We start from the raw sequence: 10,560 nt of genomic DNA, 5'->3' as shown, positions 1-10,560 counted from the left end.
CCGTGAAATGAGCAAATTTAATAATTAGTTTTAACGTTTATTTTAAATTCATTAATGTTTCACTGGTAGGAATTCTAGAAAATATTCACATGAAAAAATTAACACTTAAATAAATGTCTTAAAAGAAAAGGTAGGTGGAGGAAGAAAAATTGACAACTTTTCTTTTTTCCCTTGGAGTAATAATCTGTAAAAGCAGGTGGGAGGAAAAAGTACCAGTGCTCAGACCCTCTATTGTTGACACACTATAAATTTATCTGAAATGATTAACATGTGCTTATTGTGAGCACGAACACACATAAAGTACAAACTGTATGAACATTCTTTGGATATGTTGAAATAGCTACTCAGATCAGTGTCAACAAAACTTCGAAACCCAAAAAGTGTTCCTAAATTAGTTCAATTTTGTGCAGGACCTGGAAGTTCTGTAATTTCAATCTGAACTACCATAATCAATTTTGTAAACTTCCTTACAGTAATAATTATTCAACTTTTTAATACACTGATAGAAACATATTTTTTACTTAAGTGCAGTTTTTAGAAGCCCTTTGTACAAAATACAAAGGCTGTGTCAATCCACAATCTTTCATATATATACAAAGTGTATCACTTTTATTATGTAAATAAATTTTGTGTACATTAATAAATTATTAATTACAATATAAGTACTGTATTAATATTATTGACATTGCATTTCCTTGGCTGCATTGTGTGGCTAATTCAAATTTATATTTACTATTTTTCTATATGCACAAATTAATAATGAAGCAAAGTCACGTAGTATTTTTTTTATTTTTCCATTCTCTGCAATCATGCAACCAGAAGCAGCAAGCATCACATAATGAAGATCATCCGTTTTTATAAGTAAGCTTATGGTGAAGTTTGTCACACACTTCTGCACTGTATGCTTCTGCTTTTGATGTGTAGTGAGCAAACATCTTTGAAAATTTTATCTGTTTAAAAAAAATTGTGATATCAATTGTAACATCCAGTTCATATCCAATGTTAGAAAATGATACAATATGGGTAATGTATCAATCAGACTTTGAAACTTTTATTAAAAAGCTGAACACATACTAGGAAACTACAAGCTATAATTCAGTGGACAAGCAACTGCTATTTCAGGTATGTGGCAATATATTGTATATCTATAATAATGCAGTAGCAATTGTGATATTTGTGATGGTGACAGTAACATATATTTATGGATGTGATGTTCTTTAATCAATAACTGTAAGTTTGTAACCCAGTTGTTTCAAAGTAATTTAGATAAACTATGTATGATTATATATAATTGAAAAATTTAACTTTTGTTATAAGATTCCTCAAATAGCATTCGTGGGTGGGCGTGTAAAGTGCAGTACATAAAGTGAGAATACTGGTCAATTTTTAGTGTTTTTTAATAATAGCTTCTGAAACAAATTTTTTCGGTAAACAAACAAATGCAATATACGTTCAATAGAGCACAATGATCCCCCTCAGCTGTTATAACTGGTTTGCAAAACCGGATTTTCACTACCTATCATAGCTCCCCAAGTGCATCACGATGCTGGGTGGGCACTGGTCCCATACACTGGCCGAAATTTCATGAGAAAATTTCTTCCCCCATGAGGACTCAAACCAGCATGCATTCCGTAACTAGAGTCCTAGGCGGGATGCTTTAGACCACGATGCCACAGCGCAAGACGTATTCTTTGGTAATTGGCTTTTTCCTGTCTCTGTGACAGCAGCTTAATTTCTACAAGTTGTCAACAGACACTGGAACCCAGTAAGTACTTCATACTAAACAATATTGGGGAAACAAGCATGTAGTGATTCGGTACAGACCTTCTTGCAGTTCAAAACTGGTTTACCAAGTGATCTAATATCAATCTGTTTTCAATGGAATGACACTGAAATAAAATGAACTGATACACATTAGATAGCATTTGAATGCATGCTCATTGACAAGTGTTGAAATTTGATGGAATGAGGACTGTGACAGGTATTGTAATATTACCTCCAATATATTACAAACGTCTTTTATTTCAATAACATATCAATTACATAATATATTTGATTAGTTACTTTCAATAAAAAAAAGACTTCATTTAAACTAGGAAATTGTTCTAGTCATCAAAGAAAATATGATGTAATGAAATGCTGATACCATTAATACATATCAGGTATTCTAAATAGTATTTAAAATGTATAAGGTATGTTTTGATACTTGTATCCTATCCCCACCAAATCATAGAAAAAAAACTAAACAACAAAGAGAATAAAAATATTTTCATTAGTCGATTTCAGAATACTTGTGAAATTCCAGCTGTTCAGATAAGTTTTGAGGAGTACTAGGTGGTGTCAAATGGAACAACTTTTTCTAACCAACCCACATCCAGTGATGCTTCAATACAATGCTTTATACCTTGAAAGTGGCGAGTTTCTTCCATGGCAACTCATTTTGCACAATTTCGATTTTGTATTAAATACCTGGAATTATAGGTAACTTGTATGTATCACTTTGTGTAAACATTAATTCAGTTGTTAAATGTAGTTGTTACACATGTCGTTAGGTTATGAAATATTCTGAGTTTCGTGTTTATCACACCTTTTCTCTTGAGTAGTTACATTGCAACATTTCACGATGCAGAACTTGCAAATATCCATTTTGCTTATGGCGAAGCACATGGTAACAGCAAAGAAGCCGAGTGTCTTTATTCATGCCAGAGTTCCAACTAGACTCATCCAGTGTAGACCATATTTCCTACAATTCACAAACGCATACAGGAAATGTTATGTACAATCTAAATGCCAAGGCTGCAGTGCAGTGTGAACTGTAAGAATCCCAACATTGGAGGAGGCCATACTAAATCATGTAAGTGAGGTACCATCCACTAGCACGCATGCAATAGCTCATGCTATGGGAGCACTCATAGCACTGAGTGGGAAGTGTTACACGAGAATCAACTTCATCCTTACCATCTACAAAATGTCTAAGCACTCAACCCACCAGTTTTCGGGCCAAGATTCGAGTTTTGTACATGGTTCCATAAGGGCTCCATACACACAAAGACTAATCTGGAGGTAAGTCTGTGCAAACCTAAATCCACAGGCTGAATCCACTGGATGAAAAGTATCAAGGCATGTCTCCAGATTTCTACGATTTTTCGACTGTAGCTCTATGTGTAAACATGTACTTACAGTATTTGTACACACAGTATAACATTAAAAAAGAGCTGAAAAGAATGGCCTTAGCAAAACTGTAGTTATCACCAAGCTCCTTGCATTCCATCCTGCAAACGAGCAAAAATAATTAGCTAACGGCCATGGGAGAAACTGAACACTTTCAAGAGTATGTAGTGTTGTACTGGAACTTTGCTGCATATGGGTTGATAAGCAAAAGTTGTTCCATCTGACACCATCTATTACACAACAAAGTTTGTCACAAACTTACCCAAACACTTGTATATAGCTCTGAGCATGTACGAGGTCTGATCAAAATATAGTCGACTTTATTACTTTCAAGTTAGTAGCAGCATGAGGTATATGACTTTTGATCTTCCTACACGTAACGCATTAGCCATTCTACCTTCTAGGTAAGTCATTGCCTGACAGTCAGTATATATTGTTATATGCTCTGTGTCACAGTCTCGTTTTGTGCTGTCATGACTAAGCATATTGATCAGAGAATATGCATTATATTTGACAGAAACTCTGTGACATGCAAGCAGAGACCATGGACAAGATTAAGTTTTTTAATGTTACAAGTACAATGCAAATTACAGAGTGGGACTGTCACTTATAAGGATGTCTGATGATCAGTTGAGAGCTGCAAATGTTCTGGTATTCTCAACCAGCAGGAATCCAGAAATTATGAAAAAGTGGCAATTCAGCAATCAAAATTGCCGAATTACAAAAAAATTGAAAAAATGAACTGGGAATTTTGTTTGGTTCTGTGCAAGTGATTTTGACTAACAATCTGGCATGCATTGTGTCATAAAATCCGGCCCAAATCTTCTGATATGTGAGACATGCTGAAATGTGCTGACCAAGACATCTCCAATTCTATGAAAAAGATAATTACTGGGGATAAGTCACGGATCTATGTTATGATAATGTAAACAAAGACTCGATCATTTCAATGGAAGACAAAGAAAGTGTGGCAAGTACAGGGCAAGATAGTCAGGGTTGTGTTCATCATGAGTAGAATCCTGTTATCTATGAGATTCTGGAACTGTGAAAGAGTGATGAATGGCAGCTCCATTATAATGACGCTCACTCAGTACAACTTACTCAAATCTTTGTGGGCAAACATAAAGCCCGTAAGTCCAGCAGACTCCTACTTTCCCTGCAACTTATAACTGTTCTCCGACTGAAAATGGCATTGAATAGTTCGAGATTTGAAAACAATAAGAAAATCAAGATCAATGCAACAAATACCATGCTAGCGACCTCAAAATATGACTTTGAAAAAATGCTTTGGGCAATGAAAGGATCACTGGGGTAAATATGTGTAATCAGAAGGGGATTAAAGTGTGACCTGATAGATAAGCTAGTCTTATTTCCTCTGCCACAGATCTGATACTTTTTGACTAAACCTCGTATATTTCTTTCTGCTACAGAATCAATAAACTAAAGAAATTGTTTCTCTGGATTAAGTAAGTACGTAATTAACAATCTTACTGAACATCTAATTCTCCACACTTCTCTTGAAACCAGATTCATATTCCACATGTATTTATATTTCTACGAACTTCGTTACTTCATTTTCCTCTAGAAAATTTACATTCATACATACTAAATTTTTAAAAAGGCTGCAGATAACAGTTTCGGATACTTATCATATATTATTTGTACATGTTGTAATTAAATTAAAGTGAGTTTATTCTGTAAAGTACTACAATTTTGTTGTTTATTAATTAATCATGTTCAACCTTACACTAGTAATAGAAAGCTGGTTCAAACAGATATATGAAGGCATCTTTCCAAAGCATCACATTTAAAAAGAGCAGACAAAATAATTATTGTCCTGTTCAGTGATAAAGATTTACTTTACTATTCTTGCTCTAAACTTGCATTAATAGATTTAACCTACTATGATTTTTTAAAAGTTATATGATTAAACATGGTTGTAATACTCTGTAAATATTTATTAAACATATGTTTCACTCGTGCATTAATTTCTTGTAATACAGTACCGGTAGGTATATCTATCTTCCATTATACATTTATTTCCAAGCAGACAAGATTAAATAAAGTAATGATGCACATATGAAGGTACAGTAGAATCCCGCTTAACCAGTATCAAAGGGCCCAAGCTAGTTCCAGATCTGTGATTTTGCCAGATAATTGAATAAATGTTTTTAAAAATTACCTGTATATATTTTATGATGCCAACTGTTGAAACTGCAGCCATATGAAGCTTATTTTTCAATCACTTGAGTATAAGTAAATAACATAAAAACTATGTGGATTTTCTTTATTAAAACACATCACATAACACATATACTAATAATAATATACTAATTTTAGGTTCGAATATTCACATGAAAGTTCGTGCAAACTTTCTAATGTTGCGACCCAGGCTTTGGCAACACTGCAGATAGATTTTATTTTATTTTTTTGCTCAGCCAAAAGTGCTGTACTTTTGGTACTGTCGGTTAATTGGATGCTTGTTACAAGGGATTTTACTGTAATATTCAAGCTACTGCGGCAGAATGTAATGAAATTATGTAGTTTTATCATTAATATTCCTATATATGGACAGAATGCATGCTACTCCTCACCTCCGACATTCTCAAAAAAATCATACAGTTCTTATAAGTGAAAATGCAATGATAAGTAATGATGCAAGTTTTGTAGTCAATTTAATGTGTACCCATGAGCATTTGCAGGAGAAGAGTCAAACGAGATCACTTAACTCTCCTGATTTTTTTTTAGACTGTGTTCTTTTAGTGTCCTAAAAAGAGAAAAGATTTGGTTGAAATGTATCATGACCAACTAACGGCTAGACGCTCTTTACATGCTGAGTGCATACAGGGACCTTATTAACAATAAAACAGTTTGTCATGCATTCTGTCAAAAAGTTGTAGAATGATTTGGATTGAAGATACAACTGCAGTTTTTATCTTCTAAATGATAAAGTAGCTTAGTAAATTATAATGAATAATTATTTCATATTGAAGTTGCAGTTGTTTCAAGATCTGGATTTCACCAATCCAAGACTTAAAAATTTACTATAAAAGAGGACTGCATTTTGAAACAAAGTGAATTTATTTATTTGAACTGCAATTAAACTGTTATGCGTGAATTCAATTACAATAGTTTGTTGCCTAATGAACAATATGTTCGGTCAACATCTAGTGGATATTACTGGTATTTCCAATTTATAATCTTTTTATATCTTTTATTTTAGTAGGTTATTTTACGACGCTTTATCAACATCTTAGGTTATTTAGCATCTGAATGAAATGAAGGTGATAATGCCGGTGAAATGAGTCCGGGGTCCAGCACCGAAAGTTACCTAGCATTTGCTCATACCTCAACCAGGTAACTTGCCCCAACCAGGAATCGAACCCAGGCCACCCGGTTTCGCGGCCAGATACGCTAACCGTTACTCCACAGATGTAGACTCTTTTTATATCAATTAATAAAATTAGAACATATTATATTCTAGATTGTGTCTCATTTCTTGGAGGCCACGAATGTATAATTCAGTTACTGAAAAAAGTGTGGTTTGATCTCCCTAGAAAAAATCCTGCAGGGGTTCATGTGTATTTCCACGGTCATCTTTTATCATAAATATCAATATATTTGAAACAGTGACACAATTTTCTTTACAGAATATTAAAATATATTTACATTTAAAAACTATGTAAGCCACAGTAATAAAACAGACAGAATGACTGAAACACTGATAATTCGATACATATATTTTTAGTCATTGAACAGACTGACAAAGGAAGACTTCAAGCAAACAAAATTACTTGATTACCATTACAGTAGTTAGCAGTTTAAATTTACTAATTTTGTATAAATTGTAATTATAATGTATCAAATGAAATATACTCGTGAAATGATTATGAATAAGCTGGCATGAATGGAAGACAGTGATTACCATAGTTTAAAGTTACTAGTCTGATTGTTCCTGGGTGCAGAAACATAAAAAATCCAACATAACAAAAAGTATTACGTAATTAAAATTATATTTTAATGTAAAACAAGACATTTAAAATCAATATAATCTCAGCAAAAATATGAATACACGATTATTAGATATGAAAGTCAACTATGTGAGGAGAAGAAGCTGTAGAAGGGGGGCAGAGAGAGAGATAAGCAAAAAATGTAACATTGAAATTAATGATGGGAACTGAAATACTGACAGATGAAACACAGTCTTATATCATACTGACGACACCATCAGGTTTACTTGTTGGTTACCAACATTTATTGAGATGTACTGTTTAAATTTAGTAGATGAAGAAAACATGCACAGGTATCATATTCTTTTCATGTGTATTTGTTTTCTTCCTACATTCACTATCTGTGTTACTTTCAAAACACAAGCAGTTTTATTTTCTTAATTTAACATTGATTGAAATTGGCTCTGTTTTATTATTATTACTACAAAATTTCAGTATCTATATTAAGAAACAGTAAAGAATACTGCTTCACGTAACATAATTTCCAGAAAAACTCAGTTCTATTAACAAATTTGGTATATGATAACTCCCAAATGAAATTTTGCTCTTGTCATTGCATTTATAATTTTTGTTTGAACTTTGATTTACAAGTACCACTAATGACTAAACAGCATTTAAATGCTGTCACCAAATATTTGTTCTAAATATTTGGCCTATACTGTTTTATGTGACACTGTTTAAGTAAAAAAATAATAATTAAGATAATAAAGTGGACCTAAGCATAAGGCACACATGCAAATGTGAACAATCAATATATTCAAAATTATCTGTAAAATTCCGGTAAGAACATCCACAATGAGAAAGTGACATGGGAAGCTACTGTATTTCCATCTTCATGATCCTGTTACTATGTATTTGTCAAGTATAGCTTTCCATTTATGAGCAAGTTTATTACACAGCCGGGTGTTTTCCTTCCCCATCTTCCTGTAAAGTATCTTGTTTGCCTGTGCCAATACTAACAACTTACTTAAATTTCTTAACAATATCAGATTCAAATATTGGATTTCCCCTCAGAATTATTATATCTTCTGCAAGAATTTAGGAATAGATAATAAGATGAGCCAAAGACTCTCAGCTTTTATATTAACAAAACAAGCATCAGCTTCAAAATTGAAAAGAAATTTAATGATGCTGTATCAGGTGCGAAATTATCTAGCATCAGTGAAATTGGTGCTAACAAGATGAGTAGGAGGATTTGTCATGAGATTACTTGACATTCACTTTATAGTTGGAGACAAAAAACTGGAAACACAACCAGATAATCAGCCCACGCAAGATTGGAATCCAGGTCCGAGCTCAGCCTTGGAGCACAAGTCCTGCTTGCTAAACCCTAAGACATGATGGTGGTCACCAGCTTCAACATTGACAGGTTACTACTAATATTTAAGTCACAGATTAATAAAATAATAAACATTTATAATAAAGAACTCAAATTTCGAATGCAAGATAAGAATGAAAACCTACATTCGAGTAGCCTATTTGTTGCCTCTAGTGGTAAAATATTACAATGCTTGCCAATGGATTTGTAGGTAATGAATTGAAACCTGGCTGAAGATGATAAAAATCCTTAGCATGGCATCTTTCGAAAGGGAAATAAATCTGAGAAGTCCTAAATTCGTAAATGAATCCTGTTCCTGAATGATAGGGCTTCAGAAAAAAAAATTACCAGTTACTTCTCGTCTAACCTCTGCAGTGGCTGAATGACTAGACCTTCAGACTTTCACGCAGGTGGCCCGGGTTCGATTCCCGGTCAGGTCTGGGATTTTTTCATTGAAAACATCCATAGTGACACTTGTGGCTGACAAGATCGAAGTTGGGGGTTTTTCCCGGTTCTCCTGTTTTTCCCCAAATTAGGCATTTACATCATTCCGTCACCATTTCTCCATTTTGTTATTCCATGGCATTCCCCGAAAGCCGGCTGGTGGCGCATGGAAGGTGCTAGCCTAGAGATGAGTGGGGTTGCCTGCTCGAAACCTGGGCACACAGAGAACCTTAGTGTGGTCAGCCGATGTGGGTTTGGGAATGCGTCACCAAAGGGTCAGCACAATAGATCTTAACAAGTCGCAGTGCTGGGCCATAGTGCCCTCCTCCGTTAAATTCAATTATCGTCCACATAAAAAATTCATCCAGTCACTGAGGTAATGAACTTCGCCTTACAGATGTCTCTAGAGATGGAATTCTTTACACTGTGAAATTATCACAGTCCAAGCTCTTAATCCAGCATAGTTAGAAGATCTAATAATTGGCCAATCATTTGTGCTTATTAGAGATGGTAGATTTTACCAAATTAAAATTTAAAAAATTAGCATTTTGTAGTTTTGGAATGGAATATTTTTATGGAAAGTTTGGTGGCAGAAATTAAATGTCATAAATGTGTTAACAGGTACATTTTCTAGATTTTCCAGTTACAATTCTTGAAAATAATAAATAAATTGGCAGTTTCATGGACAGATTAGCAAACTTAAATTTGTCGATGTTTCATAATACACACTGTATTTGATTTGAAATTTTTGAGTAATGTGTTTGATATAACTTCCTTTGTATTGTATTACAAGCACTGTAAAACAATTGTAAACTTAACTTTACATTATCTAAGAAAATGAAACGGCTGTTCTTATCTTTGTTAGTTTTAAAGTGATGTTGACAAATAAGATGCGGTAGTAGCTCCAGTGAATTTTAAATGTTAAAGCTACTTTACATACTTCATTTAAACTTATTTCTTACATGTTTACGGTCATCCTCTTCAGAAACAAATGAGGAAGACTCATCTTCCACATATTCTTCCACGTGTACAGACTCTATAGAATCTTCTAAACCAGTTTTTATTGATTCCTAGAAAACAAAGCATTAAGTATGAAATTATTTATTTAGTAGCAAGAAACAAGAACAATATCTTACCTAATCTAAAGCCAGCCAGAGATTTGGTGATTAGTAGGCACATGGTTGTAAAACATATACAGTGGACTCTCCCAAGTTCGACTGAAGAGAACTGAAAGTTCAGTCCAATGAGAATAGTGGGTGTGACAGGTGAAATGAATACAAATTCTTATTGGTTATCCATCAACGAATACAGTACTGTACTTGCATTTCCTGCCTGCACCGAGACTTGTGTATGCGCTTCTAGTACCACAGTGGGTTTCAACATTTATGTCTCACAAATGGCACAATTCTCAAATAGAAAAAGAAGAGTTCATTAATTTAAAATCAGTGATTAATTATGGATGTCCTAATCAATAAAATGTTCTGTTTTCCATCAACAAAAGTATCACTACAAGACACAGAACCAATTCCCATTCAAATGGCAAACTCATTTCTTAGTCTAATCCTCCTACATAAGCAGTCGAACTATAGGATGTCGAACTTGTTTTCTGTCGAACTT

The 10,560-nt window shown here is 33.8% G+C and overlaps 1 protein-coding gene across 1 annotated transcript in view; it reads right to left on the bottom strand.

The window, feature by feature from the left end:
- Positions 1-2,004: 2,004 nt before the first annotated feature.
- Positions 2,005-10,560, bottom strand: part of Fam92 (CBY1 interacting BAR domain containing protein Fam92) — a 36,739-nt gene continuing 28,183 nt past the window's right edge. Inside the window, exon 9 of the mRNA XM_069841874.1 lies at positions 2,005-10,013. Coding sequence (XP_069697975.1) covers positions 9,885-10,013 — 129 coding nt within the window. The 3' untranslated portion in view covers positions 2,005-9,884. The remainder of the gene's footprint in view (positions 10,014-10,560) is intronic.

Source organism: Periplaneta americana, chromosome 12, assembly GCF_040183065.1.
Source record: "Periplaneta americana isolate PAMFEO1 chromosome 12, P.americana_PAMFEO1_priV1, whole genome shotgun sequence".
NCBI lineage: Eukaryota > Metazoa > Arthropoda > Insecta > Blattodea > Blattidae > Periplaneta > Periplaneta americana.
Note: the sequence above shows the minus strand (reverse complement) of the source record. Positions and strands in the feature narration are given on the sequence as shown.